The sequence below is a fragment of the Melanotaenia boesemani genome, chromosome 10 (assembly GCF_017639745.1).
Source record: "Melanotaenia boesemani isolate fMelBoe1 chromosome 10, fMelBoe1.pri, whole genome shotgun sequence".
NCBI lineage: Eukaryota > Metazoa > Chordata > Actinopteri > Atheriniformes > Melanotaeniidae > Melanotaenia > Melanotaenia boesemani.
In genome coordinates, this window is record NC_055691.1 from 3,840,281 (window position 1) to 3,863,354 (window position 23,074).

At 39.4% G+C, this 23,074-nt stretch overlaps 1 protein-coding gene and 1 long non-coding RNA gene across 3 annotated transcripts in view; one reads left to right on the forward strand and one right to left on the reverse strand.

Moving 5' to 3' along the window:
* The window catches only part of LOC121647403 (anoctamin-1-like), a 70,887-nt gene that overhangs the window by 16,244 nt on the left and 31,569 nt on the right, over positions 1-23,074 (forward strand). For both annotated transcript variants that reach the window (XM_041996781.1, XM_041996782.1), the window contains exons 2-6: positions 1,715-2,107; positions 11,386-11,484; positions 11,966-12,117; positions 19,733-19,787; positions 20,569-20,617. In XM_041996781.1, coding sequence (XP_041852715.1) covers positions 1,715-2,107; positions 11,386-11,484; positions 11,966-12,117; positions 19,733-19,787; positions 20,569-20,617 — 748 coding nt within the window. The remainder of the gene's footprint in view (positions 1-1,714; positions 2,108-11,385; positions 11,485-11,965; positions 12,118-19,732; positions 19,788-20,568; positions 20,618-23,074) is intronic.
* Positions 493-1,193, reverse strand: LOC121647406. Its single transcript, XR_006011840.1, has 3 exons — positions 1,177-1,193; positions 1,036-1,098; positions 493-959 (listed from the first exon to the last, which is right to left on the reverse strand). It is a non-coding gene; the product is annotated as an uncharacterized LOC121647406 (long non-coding RNA).

The following is a 23,074-nucleotide window of genomic DNA, read 5'->3' on the forward strand; positions in this document are numbered from 1 at the left end:
CAGTCGTCACCCTTCGTCCCAGAGATCCGTTAATCCTGCACTGCCGTTTTGTTCCACAATAAATTATCTCAAAAAAAAATTTGCCTCCACCAATACTCCGATTGTTGCCAGCCCCCTTAAAACACTCCAAACGGGAAATCCTGCCGACAACGCCAGATTGTGACCGAGCGTGCTCTGCAGCTCTTCTGCTAATGCTATTTAAAGGGGGTCCAACCAGACCGGGAGAACAATGGCTCTCTCTCTCTCCCTCTGTAGCGAGAGCACTTAAGTCACTGATGTGGGATCCTGTTTGAGTAAAGAAGGATGGGCTGAGGCAACTGGTCCCCTCAGGATCACAAAGTTTATTACAATACAAAGAAACACATACAAGCAAGGTACAACCCTGACCTACAGCAGCAGGGGAGGAGGCACCACTCTACTGGCTGCAGCAACAGTCAGGTAGGGCTATCACAGTGGAGGGGGACTACTGTGCGGGCCCAAGCTGCTTCGTTAACACACAACATGCAGTTAAAACCAAATAAATTAAGCTTAAGAAAAACCACAGCAACCTATGTATAATCAAAAAGAAGGTAAAAACCAATACAAACGAAGCAGTGCTGGGCCACCTCACACCACTCCCAATCCTGTCTGTTGGCGCCACTGCGGGGCCTCCACGCCAACCGCTGGTAGCAGCTAAAATCAGTATCCTGAGGGGAACACAACAACGGATATGTATTAGTAAAAGGACGGCAAATAATAGAAACAACAATTAATCCATAAAAATAACTTTAAAAGAACTAATAATAAAAGACCCAGAACAAAACGGCAATGCGAGGATGTTGGCACCTACAAAACAAACAAAATCAAACAATTAATAAAAGCTCCAGGTGCCACACCAAGCTTGCCACACACACACAGTTACCTTTTCAGCAAGAGACAGGAGGCAGGAATAACCCTAAGCCCTCCTGTGATACACCCGTCTTTATAAAAGAGAAGAAAAGGAACCATTATTCACAACAATAAAACATGATAAAACACACGGCTGAGACGCCATACCTTCTATCTCTGCAGGGCGTTCCACTCGTGTGGCAATGAGTCACCTGGACCCTGAAACGGTGCCTACACCGGCAGGAGAGAAGGCAACTCAGCATGCTGTTTTGTACACAAATTATAACACACTTAAAATCGTCCACCTACCGAGCCAGGGGTGCACGACACAACCAGATGCGGATGACTATGCCAAGAACCTACTACCGTGGCGTCCTAGCTGTCTTTTTATAGCCGCCGTCAAACAAGCCGGTGTGTGCGCCGTTCGCCGACCCGGAAGTACGCCGCCTATTCCTTCCGGCTCCTTCCGGTTACGTTCGTTCCGCCCGGTTACACTAAGATGACTTTACTCAGGACTACTTTATTCTCTATTAATTCCTAGGACTACTTTACTCATTCCTAGGACTAACTCACTCATTCTTAGGACTACTTCAGTAATTCCCAAGACTACTTTACTAATTCCAGGAATTGGGAATGCTATCCTCTGGTTTTCTCCTTTTTGGGAAAATTAATAGTCTTTTAATTATCCTAAACTTAGCCAACCTTCATAATGCTGAATTTACATAGATTTTTTTTTGCTGGCTAAGCAGAAAAGGAAAAAAAAAAAAAGAAAAAAAGGAAAAAAGAGCTTCCAATGTGATCCTGACTCCTTAATCCTCACTATCTGTCTCCATGTGTGTTTGTACAGCTGCTGAAGGCTCTAACTCCAGAGGAAAACACTCTGTGCCATCATGGACTGTTCTTCCAGGACGGCCAGCGGCGTGTCGACTATGTTCTCACCTACCCTGTGAAGAAGCCGGGTGGAGGCCGCTCCAGTCGACAGGCGGTCCATCGTCTGGCTGAAAACGCTTTCACCCGCAGCCTACGCCACGCTTCCCACAGCCAAGCTGAACATATCCAAGTCCATCGAGCTCAAAGGGTCACAGATTCATCTTCATCACAATCACCGCCAGGAGCTGATGTGGAAATGGGCTCTCTGGGAGAACCAATCAACAGCCACGAGGACCACAAAGCTCTGAGGAGGGAGGAGTTTGAAGAAAAACTGAAGGAGATGGGGCTAGAGCTGGAAAAGGATGAAGAAGTGAGTTTTCATATTTGAAAATCCGGCTCATTGATTGGCCAGGATTAAAAAACGACTGCAAGTACACAATGGAGCAACAATACATTTCTGCAGTCTTGAGCAGCCCTGAAAGTGTTTCATGTGAAGATCTTGGCAAAGAAATTCTGTATTTGAACTTTTTTTTTAAGGTTATTGCGACTTTTCTTTGTAGTAAGCTAAACATACTTATATACACGAATAATAAGGTCACATTCATACTGTCGCAGTTTGGTCCACTTCCAAAGATAGTATGGTTCATTTGGAGCAGTGTGAACATGCATTTGCACTCAGGTGTGGACCAAAGAAGAGAAAACCGGAGGGTTATGTTTCATAATATCTGATGATATTGTGAACTCCAGTTTGCTTGCAGTATAAAAGCAAATGACCCATCCAGTGAACCAAAGAGAGAAGGAGAACAACATGGTGGATATCTTACTGCCTCTCCTGCTGTTCATAGTGGATAGATTCTGGTATTAGGTCTAAACATTCATTCTCCAATTCAGGGTCGCAGAGAAGCTGGAGCTTATCCCAGCAATTATCAGGTACACCTTGGACAAGTCATCAGCTCATCATAGGGCCAACACAGAGAGACAAACAACTCACGCTCAGTTGTAGGGAATTTAGTAGCCAAGTAACCTAGACATGCATGTCTGTGGAAGGTGGGCGCCTCGGCTAGAACCCTTCCAGCTGAGGCACAAACCAGCAATGCTAACCACCACACCACCGTGCAGTCTTAGCTTTAAACACTCAAATAAAAACAATGCTCCATTGTTTACCTGTGGTTAACAGCCATTTTGGTCCTTGCCAATGAATGAGCCGGATATTCTTTTTCTTTCTTATTGTTGAGTGGTCGTTTCAGGAAATATCGCCACCTAGTGAGCAGTTGTTACTGCATTATGTTGCTCAGGTGGTTTGATCTGCTTAAAGGTACAGTGGGTAAGAATTACTAACATCTATTGGTAAAGAACAGCATAGCAATGGCTTCAAATGCCATACACGGTTGTGAATGGACGGTGGCTGTCAGTGGCCAAAATTCTTTCAGACGTAAAAAAGGTCAGCTGTTCATTGCTCAAAAAAACACAGACTGGATCGACAAGATACAGACCCCTTCCTCATCAAGGAAGAAGCTTCTTTTGAAGTATGAATTGACCAGACCAACACAAACTTTTTTCTTGTTCTTGTGGCCTCGAGAACAAGAACAAAGTTCTCGATTCTTGCGAAGTATGTAACAATCTTTATCTTCAGCTCCTTTGTCTCTGTTTCTCTGGCAGCCACTCTTCACTGTTTTTATACTGATCACTGGCATCGAAGGAAATTTCCTGGACTATTCAAGGATTCCCTATTATTTGCTACAATATATGACAAAATAATTGGGCTGGGTGTCGTCACTAATAATTATGAACTGATTCGATTAAATTCACAGCAGATTATTTTGATATCAGTTCATTTACAACAAATTATGTAAGACCACCTATTTTTCTTGAATATTAAAGACATTCTCAGATAACTCATTTTATAAAACGGTCTTTTTACGTGACTATCAAAATCAGTTATTTGGGAGTAATCAGATTACTGTAATAATCTGATCTGATACATCTACGTGCATTTTTTAAATACCAGAACAATACAGTGTTTCCCCAGATTCAGAGTCAGTAATGCTGTAATGGAAGAAAAAAATAAAATAAAAAAAAACCCACAAGACAGAAAAAAGTGAAACTTTTTAAATGTCCCGAAGAAACTGTTTCATTCAGTGGAGTCGCTCTAAATATTCTTAAAGTTCAGATGTGAGATAACGTGTTGATTTTACAAAGAACACTGGATTCATTTAAACCCATGATACGAAAAATTCCTTCAGTGATGGTAAATTTAGCCTGTTCAGCTGTGTATGTTGCCATGACAACATGATGCTATCAGTGTAACATCTGTGTGCGTGTGCACACTGCTGTGGACACAGAGAGCAGCTATGACATGCCGTCACGTAAATCAGATAAATACATCAGACTGTTTACTTATTAAAGAAAGATGAAATGTAAACCTGTTTTAGAGGAAATGTGAATTTAAATGACCATCTCGGAATTATTTCAAAGTACAAATGTGCATGGTGACATCACTTCCTGTTGTAGAACGTGCCGGGCTTTTTAGCATTTGCTGCTAATATGAGTGCCTGCGGTATTAGCATTTGCTGCTAATGTGAGCAGTAATATGCTGCAAGACTTGATAGATGAATGTAACCCACACTGGTGAATGAAAACATCTGAACATGATGTAATTTCAGCAAGAGAAGATGATTTTGGACGGAGGCAACACAGAAAACCAGTTGTATATGCTAAGATCTCACCGAGCCATGGTAAGTAAGTCACGTTACTGGAAAGGACATTAAAAAAATCGATCTCCGGGTTTTATGGATCGACATTGTATTTTTTTCCATTGAATGGATTAAAATCCATAAATCGACTTTTTAAACCCAGCCGTACAAAATAATGGTTGTTAGTCACACAAACTACAGTTAATCAGAACAAAAGTGTGTTTTTAATAGAGGTGGGAATTTAAAGCGTTAATTACGATTAATTAATTACAAAAAAATTATTGTGTTGAAAGAATGAACTCATTTAATCACTGTTTGCGTTCCAAACACCGTGGAACGTTTGTCAGGAGTTCCGGTACAGCGACAACAGCGATGCAGATGTCAGAGCTCGGGGCCATATTTAGCGGGTTTTCAGATCTCTTTAGCGATTTTATTTCAACAAAGCATCTGGTGACAAAACTTTTTCTGGTGATATTGGAGACTTTTGGAGACTGGCTTGAAGCACACAAGGCGCTGACTCAGGCTCTGACCCCGACCCAAACACTCAACAGCCTCGGTGCATCAGTCCCAGCTCCATGCAGGACAGGTTCACCTCTGTTCCATGTCCAGACTCAAAGCTGCTGGTGGCTGATCCCTCTCTGGCTTACTGTCAGATATTATCCTCATTAATGAAGAGACTGGACGAAAACATTTAAAAGTTAAAAGTACTGTAATGTGTTGTAGACGCTTAATTAGAGAACAACTGGAGTTGCTAGTTAAAGCACATAAAATAGCACTTTAACTTTAGGTCTGTTCAGTTTTGGACAGGGATTCATAGCCCCTAATTAATTAGATTATTTTTTAATCGAATCCCACCCTGAGTTTTTACAGCCTAAAAAAATTATATGTTATATATGGTTAACCAGAATTTACTACTTATTTAATATATACACAAATAGGGTTGACAGCATATACCTGCAGTGGTGAACAAGTGTGGCTTGTGGAGGAGAATTGATTTACTTGCAGTTACATCAAGGACTCTAAATGAACTATTCTGATCAGCAGCCAATGTTTCTGGTAGATTCCTAAAGTTTAATGCTGTCATAATTTCCATTAGCTAAATGTTTTGCAGGGAAAATAATCCAGATTATTGGTGCAACTGAATGCAGTGTCGGCTGGAGGTCTCTCAACAAAAGAAAATGGATTTGGATAAAGGAGTTGGATTGGGACATAACTTTAGCCACTGCTTAGAGTAGCTGAAGAGAATCACAATAAAGACAGAAGTTGTTTGAGGATTCATTTTAATAGTGCACACACACACACGCCCCCCCCCCCCCCCCCCCCCCCCCCCCCCCCCACACACACACACACACACACACACACACACACACACACCCAAGTCTGTCCTTGCATGAGGTTGGCCATGCTCTGTATCCATCAAAGTAAAGTCTTGGCCATTGCCCGCTGAGCAGAAGGTTCAAACAGGAGTCAGCTCTTTTCATTCGCATCACATCACTAATTCATCACCTGTCAAAGAGGTCATTGCTGACCTTTAAAAACATTTAATTAGAATTTAGAGAACACTTTCTTACAAAAAATCATGGAAATATGGAAAAACAACCAGACTGGTGGTCAGAAATTGAGGGAAAACATTATCTAAAAGGACAAAAAGAGACCTATAAGGGTTAAATGGAATTTTATTATATAGACGCACTCATATTGTGCATCGTCCCTTCCTAGAATCCATTCTACAGATGTGCTTATAAACCAACAAAAAGGCAAATGGTTTTAGTGACATTCTGCCCTCAGGCAAACTCGTCATATTTACAGGAAGAAAAAACTCAATTTTAACAGAAATAAACTGCAGACATCAGCAGAATCAGGAAGAAAGAAGAGCAGACTGGATCAACAGGATACAGGATAAGAGAGGATGGGGAGAAAAGTCATGAATAGGAGACACAGAGCAGACAGTCTGAGCCTTACCTGTTATTTTCATGCTGAGACTGGCAAACTGGCACTGGAGCTGACATCAGTTTTGTTTACAAGATGTTAAGAGATAGCCACTTTTAAATGCCGACAAATTTGGAGGGAGATCATTTCTTTAAAAACATGCTCCTGGTTGGAAATTACATGTATGCGTGTCAGTCGCTGAAAGGTGTTAACTGATACTCTGACAGTGGATGACATGTACTCATGCCAGCACATAAATAGAAAGAAAGTCTCGGCAGCAAGGGCTTCAGAAGCTTGACATAAAGTTGATGTCACCACAAAGAAAATCTAGATTTGTGTTTTCAGCTGAATCACTGTAACCCAGATCAGGATTCCTGCTGAAGTAAAGTGAAGCCCAAAATTAAAAAAGTGAGGACAGCATGAAGACACAGGGTGAGGAGAGGACCATCATGGGATATTCAGAAAACCCAGCCAAGCAATGGTAGAGTGTACCAATGTGTCGGATTTTTGTTCCATTTTGTCTCTGTTTTTTTTGTGCAAATTCCTTTTGATCATCTTTCACTCAGAAACACCATAAGAACTAAAAAGACATAAAAACATAAAACAATATTAAAATACAAAAAATATTAGCATAATTTCAAAATAAAACCTGTATTATTAATATTAATATTAATATTAATATTAATATTAATATTAATATTAATATTAATATTAATATTAATATTATTATTAATATATATATATTTTTTTTTTCTGTACTATTTTGGACAAACAGTGAAATATTAAATACCTTGATCCCACTTCTAGCTGGTTGCTTGCAAAAAGAAACAACATCAAAGCCTCGTTACCACAGAGTGATTCAGTTCAGGCCGGTGGGATCCAGTACGCTATTTTGCGCGTTTCCATTATAAAAAAGGCCCGTACAACTGAACCATACTGTGCCATTTTTGGACCCCCTTCAGGTGTAGGTCCATAAGAAAATGCTGCGGTATGGTTAAGGTGGAGCTACTGGCATCTAACGATAAAACATCACTGCCCAAAACAAAAGCAAGCACAAATCAAACAAATGTTGCCGTTCAGTTCGTGGTTCAGTTGGACATTGGAAAGATAAGAGGAAAAGGATGGCTGCAAACAACAGTAAGGTCTGGTCGTACAATGCAGCATGTATCGTTTGTACAAAGAACCAAAAGCCAAGCAGCTGCTGATTGGCCTCCATTGTTGTTTTTAGCATCACATTTTTTGTTTTTACACTAATATGATGCCACGCTAGGCATTTGGTCTAAACCTTGCATGCCCGGTGGCGGTCCAGCTTGCAGTGACAACGCTTACCTGAACTGGCTGGACAGTTCTAAAACTTCCAAACCGTACCAGCCTGGACCGAACCACTGAGTGGAAGCAGGGCTCAAGTTGTATGCTGGTGAGTCGCACCTGCTCTTCATATAAAGTGTAGTCAGTGGTGCAGTTCCTGCTTTGTATGATTAACAAAATAAAAGGCTAGGAAGAGGCAAAACAACTATCAAAATAAAAGCACTCAGTTTCTCTCTCTCTCTGGGTCATTACAGGATATGTCCCTGCAGCTTAGGCCCATAACTAAAGTGCTGGCTCAGGGTTACACACCTGAGCACATCATTAACACTAAATTCTGTTTCCATATTTCCCAGCAGTTTCTGTACACGCAGCTGTTCTGTCTCCATATCTTAGGCCACAAGGAAAGCAGAAAACACATGTGATGCATTTCTGAGGCTCGTGTTGTTCAGTTTGTGTTGGGACAGTTGTGTTCATCTCCTGTCTGATCCGGTACTCTTCATTTCATAATAAAATGAGACACCATTTTAAAATTAACCTTAAGTACTAAACTGACTGTATAAAGAACGTGTGTATTAATTCACATCAACACAACAGGGCACAGATTGGAAATAATGTCGGAGAAACATGTTCAGAGGTGCTTTTAAGGCATGTTTGCATTTAACCAGACTTACCAGGATTAGTTGACCTTGAGACAAGTACTGTCACCTTAGAGGAATGCAGTGGGTGATGCGTTAACAAACAGTCACCCAACAGGAAAACTGGACTGAATTTCACACTATCATTGCCAAGAGAAACCTTAAAGAAATTAAAATAAGTTAGGGTTTAGCAACAGACTGGGAAACTAAATGGCAGTGCAGGGGCTAGGGATGGGCATTCTAGTCAAGGCAATTAAAATCGATTAGTCGACCAGTCATGACGTCATCAGAAGTGAAATTTAAAATACTTTATCTCCATATGGAAATCGTAAAATGTTTGTAAAATAAGTGTTTTTATTATGTTACATTCTCTACTACTTTCTCTATGGTGCACTAAACTAACTAAACGCTGCACCAACAGGACCAGTCATTTTTCTTTGTCTTTCCATCTGAACTTTTCCCTCAAAGCAACATTTCTGTCAGAGTTTAGTAACCCTGCATGAAAACTCATGCAGAAACACTTTCCTGCTTCTGCCTCCAAAATGAAGACGGGAGGCGGGGTGAGGTGATTACTCCTGGGTGAGGCTGCAGCTAGCTTCAGGGTGAACTCCCTTTACCCAGCACATACGTTCTGGAGGCTACGTTTCACATCAGCAGGGTGCAGGATGGGGGACTGGCTGGAACTGGTGCGATGGTCGTCACTGCTGCTCCTACCTTATGGTTTGGACTGCTGATGTGGTCAAACCTGGTGACTTGTTACAGATTCTACTATTCCCAGCTTTCAGCATGGTCCAATACAAACTGACACACAAAGTCATGCTATGCTAAAGTTGATTTACCAGAAAACCCACGTCCACTTTAAATAAAACTGATAGAACCCATTTTGGTAACCAGAGGGGTTCAGGTCTCAACTGCAGTTGAATTCATTGATGACTCATTGTGTAAGTGTGGTGGTGGTGGTGTGGGGGTTTGCTTTGATTAGTCATAACACTTCTTATTTAAACTTGATGTCCTGCCACTTGTCCTGCAATTGTTCTTACTGGTATACGCCCAAGTGAACAAAATGCATATTACCTAATATTTCAGAGTTCGTAGTTGGCTTCTGTCAGCTGGGAGAAAAAATTGGCAGTGAAATCAATACATAGCCTCATTTTGAGTTCAACAAACCAGGAAATAAACAAGAAAAAGTAAGATAATGGGTGACATGATGAACAAAGTTTAATAAACTGTTTACGATTTAAACACAGTTACAAACATTTATAGTAAAAAAAAAAAAAAACACACACACACATTAGTGTAAACACATATAAACTATTTACATTTCACAAAGATGGTTGCTGTTCATGACTCACAGTCACCAAGAAAGTTATAAGATCACACAGCAGTTCTAATCCATGACTCCCACTGTGAGCACTGAGTGGGTTAAACCGAGTCTCACATCATCTTCCAAAGTGTAATGAGTGGCAGGAACAGACATTTTCTCTGGCCAGTCTAGGATCAGTCCTGGATTTTTGACCACACGGGGAACCCCACCAGCCGGTGATATATTTACGGATATACATACTATCTTTAAATATAGACGCTATAAATTTAGTCTACCTCATTGTAATGCATAGGTTGGTGCTCAGTGTGTGGTTTCAGACAATAATGAGTGTATGTCAACAATTTGTGAACAAAGACTTCTTATCCAATTCATTTCTTTATTTTTTTTAAGAAAACAAATAACAATTTCTCTCTATATTTGAATCTGTATCATGGCAGTTCATTTGAATTTGGTTGGAGATGTAAGCACACAAGCAGACAACAGGATTACTGGAACAATGCAGACACTCAGATCAGTGATGAACTGGAGCGGTGGTCTGCTCTTATTCTTTACTGATTGGATGATCACGGTTCAGTTTTACTGGCTGTACAAAAAAGGGGCTGGTATAATTATAATAAAAGAAAACACTGTATTTTATGTACGTTGTACATGCACAAAACGCAATAAAATGGCGCTTTTAACGTGCATTCATTGAATGCCGCAAAAAGCAGCGTTTAATGACCACAGGCAGCGTTGCTTCTTTTGGCATTTAACAATGTCTTAGCAAACGGCATATTTTACACTAATATATAGTAATAAAAGATATAAAACTAATATATAGTAATATGCACTAAATATAGTAACATTTACTTTATTAATAGCTTAAATTTTCTCTTGCTTTATTTCTTTGTTCCTTCACTCTTGTGGAAAGTTCTTTATTTTACCATGACACATAAATTAAACTGTCTACTGGTCAGGTAACCTGTGTTTGTCCCATCACAATAACACCAGTGCAGCTGTAAATCACATTACTGGCAATATTTCGCTGACAGTACGGCTGCTTATGTGACCAAGAAATTGAAATATTCTGTAATAAAAATGTAGGATATGATGTGTATGTAATGATGTCTCCCTGAGGACCCGGAAATTCAGCCACACACTCAGTGATTGAGGTTTGAATACAATATAATTTATTGAAACCGGGGAACGGAGGAGAGGAGCAGGGTGCAGTCCGGCAGGGAGTGGCAGGGAGTTCCTTAGTGATTCAGGGCGCAGGATCCTGAAAAGACTCCAGATACAATCAGGGGAGATCCACAATCCAAAGGTGTAGCGATTATGAAGCCAAGGGTCATACACAGAGAGGCAAGAAGCAGACTACTTAGCAGGGGCAGGCGAATATCCGTGGTCGTACCAAAAGGGGTCAAAATCCGGGAGAACACTTGGCATGAACAGTCCGACAAGGGGTTAAGGCTCAAGAAGTCTGAGGGCTGTAGCAGGGTCAAATACCGGAATCTGGAAACAAGAGAAAACTCTGGATATCAACAGGGCAAGAGTGCTGACCATCTGGCAGGGAAGCATGAACGGGAGATGGTTTAAGTAGGGCAGAGCACAGGTGCCGGTGGTGTGATAATCAGGGGTGCCACAGGTGGAGCAGATGAGCTTGATGAGGGACTGGAGGCCCAGCAGAGCAGCAAACATGACAGTGTAACCCTGTGTTCATTTTCTATTTTTATAAAACAATGACTATGAAAAAACTCTTTTTTTCTTTAATATCTTTAAGGCCAAAATCCCAGGACTGGGCTTCGTGAAGATTCACGCTCCCTGGAACGTTCTCTGTCGAGAGGCTGAGCTGATGAAGCTGAAAATGCCCACCAAAAAAGTACGTCTAACCAGTGTGTGTCATGGTCCTGGTCAGGGGGCAGAATAAAGAATCTGCTTCTGGTTTAATAAAGGAGGAGTTTTACAGTGGTGGTGGTGTGGGGTACAGTGGGTTGGTGAGTGTTGGTATTAGACTCAGACTCAGGCCTTTCAAAATCAAAATCATATAAATGACTCCATTTCTAATATTTAAATGGTAATACTTGTGTATGAGGGCGGAATGGTTTACATTAAGCCATCTCTACATTCGAATATGCATTATTTATTTAATTATATGGCATTGCCTTTAATTATCTCTATTTTCTTTTCCTCTTTTTTCATGTGATTATTAATCACACTGAGGAAATATCAACTCTCTGTAAATAATAAAATTGTGTGACATTTAGAGACATTTTTAAAAGGTAAATAACTTTTTCTGCTACAAAAGTGACATTTCTGACAGAGTATCCTGGACTGAGCATGTGTGTTGTCTCCACTTCCAGGTGTATGAAGTCAAACAGTCGAGCGGGGTTGTGAAGAAGATCAGCTCTCTGTACCATAAAGTTCTGGAGCCACTCCACCCTCACGTTGAAGAAAACAGACCGAAGAACATCAAGCACCTGTCGCACACTTTCTCCAGAGAAAAACAACACCTGTAAGCAAACTCACTTACACTTGATGGAAGAGTTGGTCTCTGAGAAGCCTGCTAGATCAATGGAGGAACCGTTGACTGGGGCTACACGGTGGTTTGATGGCTAGCAAACAAAAAGGTTCCTGGTTCGATCCGCGACTGGTATTGGAATGAGTCGGTATAAATGGATGAATCCATCCATCCATCCATTATCTTGACCGCTTATTCCATTACGGGTCGCGGGTGAGCTGGAGCCTATCCCAGCATTTTAGCAGGTGAGAGGCAGGGTACACCCTGGACAGGTCACCAGTGTGTCGCAGGGCATAAATGGATGAATAATTGTGATATTTTTTCTCAGTTTAAATGAGATAAATTCAATAAAATACATAAGTGAGGACTAGTCACTGATATTAGTACATTGCAATAACTACTTTTGGCCTTTGTTTATTCCCTTTTATATAACTACTTATTTATTTCTTTACTTATTATACTTATCTACTCACATTTCTGTGTTAATTCTATATTAATTAAATCTATTCCCTGTATTTTTCCTGATTTGATATAATTGCAAATAAATTCAGGCATTAGGTTATTAATTATACTACTATCACTGCATAATAAATATGATGTGTTGAGTCATATTAAAATGAATGATGATGAATGTAATGCAAGGATTTATCAAAATTCAAGAAATAGCCCTAAAACTCAGCCCAGGGCTAACCAGACCAGGAGGAGAGGCCAAAATCCCACAAACAGGAGGACTAGAGAAGCTATCGGCACCTCCACACAAAAACAAATAGACACAATTCTGATTGGGGACTCTGTAACACAGCATGTCAGGATGGCAAAGACGGAAAATTTAACACTTTTTGATACATCAGTCAGGGAACTGACAGAGATGTTGCCGACCATTCTGTCTTCACATCCAGATGGTTTGAAGATTATTGTCCACACAGGGTCTTTTGATATTCTGAGGAGGAAAATTGGCTCTGAGATCCTGAAAAAAGACTTTTCTCTGCTGTTGGAGAGACTGTGTCAGTTGGGAGCACACCATGTTTACATTTCAGGACCCATTCCTACAGCGGGTAAAGGAATTGAACTTTTCAGTAGGCTTCTTGGCCTGAACACATGGTTATCAAACGCATGTATCACCCATGGGATAAAGTTCATTGATAACTTCAATATCTTTTGGAACTGTAAGGAGCGATTCAGACCTGATGGTGTGCATCCAAATCTAACTGGATGCAGCTTACTTGGTGAACACTTGCGTCATGCTGTTGGGACGGCAAACCCAAACATGAGTGTACAGATAAGAGCGAAGGACACAGCAGAGAAGCGATCAACTGCCAGCTCTCCCCCCTCACCAGACCCTCTTCTCCACATCACCCAAGGTCTTAAAAGGATGTCTCTATCCAGGTCTGAACCCCAGCGACCACCATCTACCAAGAAATACAGGGCTCCCCCCCCTCCCCCTCCTCATCCTCCTATTAGATCATCTGTCCTGACGGAGCAGGGCATGGGAGGAGGTTCCCAGAGCAGCAGAATTCACAACAAAGATAACATGCCATGATGGGTTCAGGGTCCTTGCTGTAGTTTTGCTACTACTGACAGCTGTTCTGAGATCAAGCCTGGACCCAGTAGGATTCCTGTGTTAGTTAGTAAAATAAGGAATCGAACACGGTCAGCTTGTGGGGTGAATCGATCTAATCTGTTAACTGTACCTTGTATAACTCAGAATACAACAGAGACCAGTGTAAACTTCATAAAGCTAGCTGTACTAAATGTTAGATCTCTGTCCAACAAGTCACTGTTAGTTAATGACTTCATCATTTCTCACAGTTTAGATTTTCTTTTTCTGACAGAAACATGGTTAACAGAAGACACAAGTGCTACAGTTCTTAATGAAACAGCACCCCCTCATTTTAGTTTCATGAATAAATGTCGAAACGGGAGGAAAGGGGGAGGAGAAGCTGCCTTATTTAAAGATTCATTCCAGTGTAAAGAAATGTCATTTGGTGATTTTACTTCTTTTGAATATCTTAGTTTTATTTTAAGGGGCATTCCTAAAATCCTATTTCTAATCATCTACAGACGTCCAGGACACTGTGTAAATTTTATTGATGAATTTTCTGAATTATTGTCGGTTATCTCTACTGATTTTAACCATTTCATCTTAACTGGGGATTTTAACATTCACATAGATAACATGACGGATGGTAATGTCAAGGAATTTTGTTCCATATTGGACATGTTTGGTTTGTGGCAACATGTTAAACAACCGACCCACATTCGAGGTCACATTCTGGACCTGGTTATTTCAAAGGGTGTTGATATTTCTTCTGTTGCTGTCACTGACTTGGCCTTGTCTGACCATTTTTGTATTTTGTTTGATTTACTGATCACTCAGAATGTTCAACCAACCTGCTTCTCCGTTAGGAAGAGGTACATTAATGAAAGAACAAGTGCTAAGTTTGTGGAGGCCATAGCTATGTTACCAACAACCAGTGCAGAGTCAGTTGATAGACTCCTGGATAATTTCAATCTGAAAATCTTGAATGTAATGGATGCTGTTGCACCGATAAGAATCAAGAGCAACTTGAGCAAACAGAAAACACCATGGAGAAACACCACTGTGGTTACCAGCCTAAAAAGAGAATGCAGAAAAACTGAGCGGAAATGGCGGAAAAATAAACTTCAAATTTACTATGAGCTGTACAAACAAAGCCTGCGTAACTATAACAATGAGTTGTGCAAGGCCAGAGAGCTGCATTTATCTGAAATGATTAACAGGAATGTCAACAATTCTCGCACTTTGTTTGCTATGATTGAAAAACTTACAAATCCTCCTAAACAGATAAGCCCAGAGCTCCTTTCCACTGAGAAATGCAACCAATTTGCAAACTTTTTTAGCCAAAAAATTAAAACAATTAGGCAAAATATTAATTCCACACAGTCAAACAAGAAAATTAGTCTGTGTCTAAAACCCGGAAATAATTCTGATGTCATGTCACAATTTAAAATGGTGAATTTAAAAGTCCTACAAGAAACAGTTTGGCATTTGAAATCAACAACATGCACTCTGGACATGATACCATCCGACTTTTTAAAAACAGTTTTTACCTCAGTAGAAAGTGATCTCCTACTGATAGTTAACAGCTCGCTGGCATCAGGCATTTTTCCCAAGTCACTAAAGATAGCTGCTATTAAGCCACTCCTAAAGAAAAGGACTCTAGACGCCTCTATAATGAACAACTATAGACCTGTCTCTAACCTCTCTTTTATTTCCAAGATTATTGAAAAAGTTGTATTTCACCAGCTTCATGACTTTTTAAATGAAAGTGGAAATCTTGATAAATTTCAGTCCGGCTTCCGACCTCATCACAGCACTGAAACAGCTCTGGTCAAAGTGTTAAATGACATTAGGTTGAATACCGATTCTGGTCAAGTATCAGTCCTGGTTCTGTTGGATCTCAGTGCTGCGTTTGATACTGTAGATCACAGAATCCTGTTGCACAGGCTGGAAAACTGGGTTGGACTTTCTGGAGCGGTCCTTAACTGGTTCAGGTCCTATTTAGAAGGCCGGAGTTATTTTGTTACGATCGGCAGCTATGAATCCGAGCGAGTGGCCATGACTTGTGGAGTCCCCCAGGGGTCAGTCCTTGGACCTCTTCTGTTCAACTTGTATATGCTCCCTTTGGGTAAAATATTACAAAACTATAGCATTAGTTATCAAAGTTATGCAGATGATACACAACTTTATGTGTCTCTGTCACCAGATGACTGCAGTCCAATAGACTTAATGTGTCAGTGTCTGGAGCAAATAAACACCTGGATGAGGGAGAATTTCCTACAATTAAATGAAGACAAAACTGAGATTATTCTGTTTGGTAGCAAAGAGAAGAGGGTCAGCATTGGCAAACACCTGGAGACTCGGGCTCTTAAAATTACCAACCAAGTTTGTAACCTGGGAGTGTTGATAGACTCAGATCTGACTTTCAGCAGCCATATCAAAGCTGTCACTAAGACAGCTTTTTACCAGCTCAGAAACATCAACAGAATTAAAAGTTTAGTCTCCCAGAAAGACCAAGAGAAACTCATCCATGCATTCATCTCCAGTAGACTGGATTACTGTAATGGTCTTTTAACAGGACTTCCTAAAAAGAGCATTAAACATCTGCAGCTCATCCAGAATGCTGCTGCTAGAGTTTTAACCAGGACTAAGAGATCTGAACACATCACACCAGTTTTAAAATCTTTACACTGGCTTCCAGTCAGTCACAGAATAGATTTTAAAACCCTTCTGATCATTTACAAATCCCAGAATGGTTTAGGCCCAGAATACATCTGTGATATGTTCAGAGAATATAAACCTAGCAGAGCTCTTAGATCCAAAGACTCTGGTCAACTAGTCCAGGCCAGAGTCCAGACTAAACATGGAGAAGCAGCATTTAGCTGTTATGCTGCAAACAAATGGAACAAACTGCCAGTGGAGATTAAACTTTCCCCAAATGTAGACATTTTTAAATCCAGGTTAAAAACTTTTCTTTTCTCATGCGCCTATGCATGAAATCTGCACGGTAACTTTTTTTTAACTTATCTTGCTTTTAATCATTTTAATGTAATTTATTATTTTATTGTGATTATGTGTTGATTATGTGTTGATGCCTTTTACTATTCTAAATATCTGTAATGTCTTTGTTTTATGTAAAGCACTTTGAATTGTCCTGTACATGAAATGTGCTATACAAATAAACTGCCTTGCCTTGCCTTACCATTACCAATACCACTACTACTACTAATAAATAATAATAATGATGATGATTATTTATTTATTTATTTATTTTTATATTATATTATATTATATTATATTATATTATATTATATTATATTATATTATATTATTGTTATTATTATTAACTGGCAGTACTGGGGAAAAATTACAGTATAAAAAGAAAAAAGGGAAATGAATCAGGTTAAAAAGTAAAAATGAGAGCACTAGGAGAAAACAGAGTGGGACTCTCTAATTTCTTTGGATGGAGACATATTCAAACGTGGACAAAATTGTTGGTACCCTTCGGTTAATGAAAGAAAAACTCACAATGTTCACAGAAATAACTTGAATCTGACAAAAGTAATAAATAAAAATTCTATGAAATTTATTCAATGAAAGTCAGACATTGCTTTTCAGCCATTTTTCAACAGAATTATTTAAACAAATAAACTCATTAAACAGGCCTGGACAAAAATGATGGTACCCCTAGAAAATAATGTGACCAAAGGGACATGTTAATCCAAGGTGTGTCCACTAATTAGCATCACAGGTGTCTACAATCTTGTAATCAGTCAGTGAGCCTATATATAGGCTACAGGTAGTCACTGTGCTGTTTGGTGACATGGTGTGTACCACACTCAACATAGACCAGAGGAAGCAAAGGAAAGAGTTGTCTCAGGAGATTAGAAAGAAAATTATACACGAGCATGTTAAAGGTAAAGGCTATAAAACCATCTCCAAGCAGCTTGATGTTCCTGTGACTACAGCTGCATATATTATTCAGAAATTTAAGATAAATAATAATAATAATACATTTTATTTATAAAGGCGCCTTTCTCACACTCAAGGTCACCGTACAATAAAAACACAACAATGAATAAATCCAAATAAAATACAAGAAAAACATAAAACAGTGATTGCAACAATGTACATATTATAGTGAGTAAGCCAGTTTAAACAGATGTGTTTTCAGTTTGGATTTGAACAAATGAATAGAATCAGAGTTGCGGAGGTCAGGGGGGAGTGAGTTCCACAGATGAGGAGCAGAGCAGCTGAAAGCTCTACTCCCCATGGTGACGAGGCGAGCGGGGGTGAAGATGAGGTGAATTGCAGAGGAGGATCTGAGGGAACGGACCGGTTTGGCAACACAGAGGAGATCAGAAAAATATGGAGGGGCGAGGTTGTGTATGGCCTTAAAGGTTGACAGCAAAATTTTATAGTGAATGCGATGGGTGATGGGGAGCCAGTGGAGCTGCTGTAAGATGGGGGTGATATGATGGATGGATGGGGTTCTAGTGATGATTCTGGCTGCTGCATTCTGTACCAGCTGAAGTTTATGAATTGATTTCTGGGGAAGACCAAACAGAAGGTTTGATCCATGGGACTGTAGCCAACCTCCCTGGATGTGGCCGCTGGAGGAAAATTGATGACAAATCAAAGAGACGGATAATACGAACAGTAACAAAAAAGCCCAGAAAAACTTCTAAAGACGTTCAAGGTGAACTTCAAGCTCAAGGAACATCAGTGTGAGATCGCATTATCTGTCCTTGTTTGAGCCAAAGTGGACTTAGTGGGAGACGACCAAGGAGGAACCATTGTTGAAAGCAAACCATAAAAAAGCCAAACTACATGTTGACAAGCCACAAAGCTTCTGGGAGAATGTCCTATGGACAGATGAGACAAAAATGGAACTTTTTGCCAAAGTACATCAGCTCTATGTTTACAGATGGAAAAATGAAGCATATGAAGAAAAGAACACCGTCCCTACTGTGGAACATGGAGGAGGCTCTGTTATGTTCTGGGCTGCTTTGCTGCATCTGGTACAGGGTGTCTTGAATCTGTTCAGGTACAATGAAATCTCAAGACTATCAAGGGATTCTAGAGAGAAATGTGCTGGTCAGTGTCAGAAAGCTTGGTCTCAGTCGCAGCTCATGGGTCTTGCAACAGGACAATGACCCAAAACACAGCTAAAAACACCAAGAATGGCTAAGAGGAAAACACTGGACTATTCTAAAGTGGCTTCTATGAGCCCTGACCTGAATCCTATTGAGTATCTTTGGAAGGAGCTGAAACCTGCCGTCTGGAAAAGGCTCCCTTCAAACCTGAGACAACTGGAGCAGTTTGCTTATGAGGAGTGACCAAAATACCTGCTGAGAGGTGAAGAAGTCTCAGGGACAGTTACAGGAATTGTTTGATTGCAGTGGTTGCCTCAAAAGGTTGTGCAACAAAATATTAAGTTAAGGGTACCATCATTTTTGTCCAGGCCTGTTTCATGAGTTTATTTGTTTAAATAATTCTGTTGAAGCATGGTTCAAAAAAAAGAAAAGAAGAAGTTTGGACACACTTTCCCATTAAAAGCAATAGGCTTTGGAGTGAATAATATGAATGTAATGTCATTTCATGAGTGGTCAGGGTTGAAGAACACAAGCTGCTCTATTCATTCTGAACAGCTGCAGTTAGTGAAGACTATCAGTGCAAACAAACCCATGTTCCACCCAAAGTTAGTTCAGCTCGTCAGGCAGCGTCTCCACCGACACTTCATATTATTTCAGTTCTGACTTATTCAGCTCACAGAAGAAGGATGAGCTTGGTCCAAGTCCAAGAGACAATTCCCGAAAGCTCCACTTCCTGTTGTTGTTAAATAAATTACCAATCATGTTCATTCCCTTACGGGCCTGTGGTTTAAATGTTAATGTTCTGTTTCCAGATTTCCAGGCTTTTCTCCATTATTCTGACAGTTCTGAGACATCTGGTCTACATTTAGACTTTCAGTGTTTTCAGAAATGTTGTTTTATCAGATTATTTACTTTAGAACAAGAGATGTAGCAGTATTAATAACATCTGCTTTGTTTGTTTCTGTGTTAACAGGTTTGACCTCTCAGACAAAGAAAACTTCTTTGATAGCAAAACCAGGAGCTCAATAGTAAGTCCAACAAGTTTGATTGAACTCTTCTGTGAACTCTTGCTGACACATCAATTCTGAATTATACAGCAAAAAGTAAATATAATATATATGTCCTCATGCATTTCTGTCTGACTGAGTTGTAAACATTGTTGAACAAAACTGAAAATATCAACACACAGAATCATGAAATAAGAAAATATGAAGAAAAAAATGTGTAAAAACCTAAACCTATGTTTCACACTTTTAGCCACATGGTCTCAGAGTTGGTGTCATCATCTAGCTGCTCCATCAGCTCCTCAAACTATCTTCAAAACCTTGCAGCTCCAATCATTTACGTTCCTGCTCATCCCCACTAGCAGGGGGCAGTACAGAGCTAGATGCTTCATCAAGGAACATTCTGCAGCTGGTTCTTTTTTAAAATGGCTTTTTCTTTACACAAGAAACACAAAATGGATAAATTGAACATTTTAGGCTTGAGAAATTAAACTAAATGTAATTTATTACACACATTTAAAACAACCACAGATGATTAAAGTGCTGCACAGTAAGAACAGAAAGTCAAAACATATGGAAAAAAAACAAAGAGAAAACAACAGTAAAGATAAATCCTATACCAACTTTGATAAAAAGGTAAATGGAATGAAAAAAATTTTTATCCCACAATTCCTGCTCCTCCTTCAGTTCTGCAGCAGAGGATGTTGTTTTGATTGAAATGAAAAAAATCTTTTATTCCAGTGGAAAATTATAAGACAACTAAGCAGTTGTTTGATAACTTCTCTTTTTTTTTACTCCCTTCCAGGTATTTGAAATACTAAAACGAACTAAATGCAAGGCCAAGTACAGCATGGGTAAGTCTGGTTTTGGTTCAGTGTCTCTGCATGACAAAGATCTTCCTTCAAAGTCTGAGCTCAGTGATGATATTCAGAGGCTCTGAGTTCTTGTTCATTGAATCCTTCTTAAGCTGGGCTCACACCAAACGATTTTCACAGTCGCAGACTAAAACCTGAACATGTTTAGTGAATCTAGGAGTTTTAATGAAGTCACAGCGCGCTCCTGTCATCTCGATCGTTAGGTTTAAGGTAGTAATCTGTGCTGTTTCATATCAGTCTTTCCCAGGGGCGCTGCTAGAGATTTTGGGCCCCATGAAAACAAAATGAAGTGCCCCCCCCCCCCCCCACTGTGAAAATTTCAATAGTGTAATACATCCAATTAGCAATTTTAATGCTATTTTGAACATCAAAATAGCATTAAAAGAAATTATATTAAAAGAAATGAAAAGAAAAGAGAAGAAAAACATGACAGGCTACTTGGTGGGTGAAGCACTAAAAATACAATGAAGTTCATTTAGATTCAATTATTTGCTGCAAGACGGTTACTTCATATTTAAAAACCCCTCTATCTTTTTTTTAAATATTTTAACAATTATCACATGATAATTACAAAACAAATTGTAAATACAAAACTTAAATCCAAAATAACCTCTTCCATGGAAATGAAATTTATTTATAATCTGTGGAGAAACAAATCAAATCTCAGCTAAAACACCATCAAAAACAAAATGGCCACTCATTTTTATGATTTATTGTATTGCGAGAGTTATCATTAAATCAGATGCAAATGGTAAAATAAATTAGGTAGGCTCAGAAACAAAACATAGCAGGACCTCACATGGTTTACTGTTTTATATGAACTGAACGTAATACGGAGATTCAGTCAAACAATGGCTGAGAGCCGTCTTTAAAATAAATAATCATATTTTAAAAGGTAGAACTTTGTGTAAGAAGATATCAAGGAGAGATAAAGATACGCTATTACTGAGTCAAGCTCTTGCAGTCCCATTCACAATCACTGGCCCTTGCTCAGCCATTTTCACCAAGAGCCCAACGTGGAGCTTTCTCCCTGCAAGATCACTAACAAGTCCTGAAGTCCAGCTTTATAGTATCTCCAATGATGTAATGTCATGTGTAATAGCATCACAATCATTATTTCTGGTGGCCTCCCACTATTTGTTTTACTTAAAGGTGTTTTCAGTGATTTCACCAACAATGTCAGGGGAAATTTATTTGACTACCAATCCTCCACATCATTATCTCCGTCATGTAGCAACACATGAAGTCTAATTTATCTCCAGATCTGTAGATTCACAGGTGAAGCATTAAATTAGTGGGAAAACATATATGATGCTGTATGGTTGTTGCTAGTTAATCTTCTGACATCTAGAAAATGTAAATATTTCTCTGATCGGATTGAAAGCAGTCACCCAGTCTGCTGCACTAGAAATGTCTCTGTTTCTACTGCAAAGCAGGAGGATGAGTCCCAAACTACTGACCTAACCTAACATTACAGTGATAGCTGAGAACCATTCAAATCAGTCTAAAAGAAATACAAACTATCTTTTATTTACTATTAATAATTCAGAACAATTGTTTTCTATTATATAATGAATGGGGGGGTTCACAAATGTTTGCAAAACATAGAAACTCAGTGATACCAATGCATTGTAACTAAAATGTTTGTGTGATTGTAAGTTTATCATTGAGTATTAAATAATTTTGTTAGTATAACAGTCATGGGCCCCTAGAATCCTTCCCCTTTACCCCCCTTTTCTGCGCCCCAGGTCTTTCCCTAGTCTTGGGTCTGAGACAATATCAAACGTGTTTGATATTATAGCAAGTCACAGTGACAAAACACAATCAACAACCAATAGATGAGCTCTGACAAAAGCAGCATCAGGAATTCTGACTGTCAGAGCCATAGACATATATAATGAAGTCTTTATTATCGACATCTATGGTCAGAACAACAATAAAAACAGACACAAAAAAAATAAAAATAAATATATATATATAAAAAGACAAACAAGAACCAGTGATGAAACGTTGTAGGTGAACCATCCAGAAAGAGGAGAAGATGGTGGAGCTGTGGACAGATCATCCCTGTTCAATATCAACTGCCAAAGAAAAAATTCACAGTCTGAGACTAGGCTAGACTTAAAACTCTAAACACGTGCCATTAGATGTGAGCAGGTCTGAGCTGATAGCTTTCCAAGAGTCCTTTCCAAATCTTTTCAAAGTCTTCTGATGTAAGCCCAGCATTAAGATAGACAGATTAGCCTTTCTGCAGCTTCACTGAACAGCTTTGACTTCAGACTGGCATCCAGTTTGTTTTTTAATGCACAGTCATGACATGAGAATAATCACAGAAGTACTGACAGCACACGTGTGTGTGTGTGTGTGTGTATATATATATATATATATATATATAAAATTATATATACATTATATATAAAGTTAAAATCAGATAAC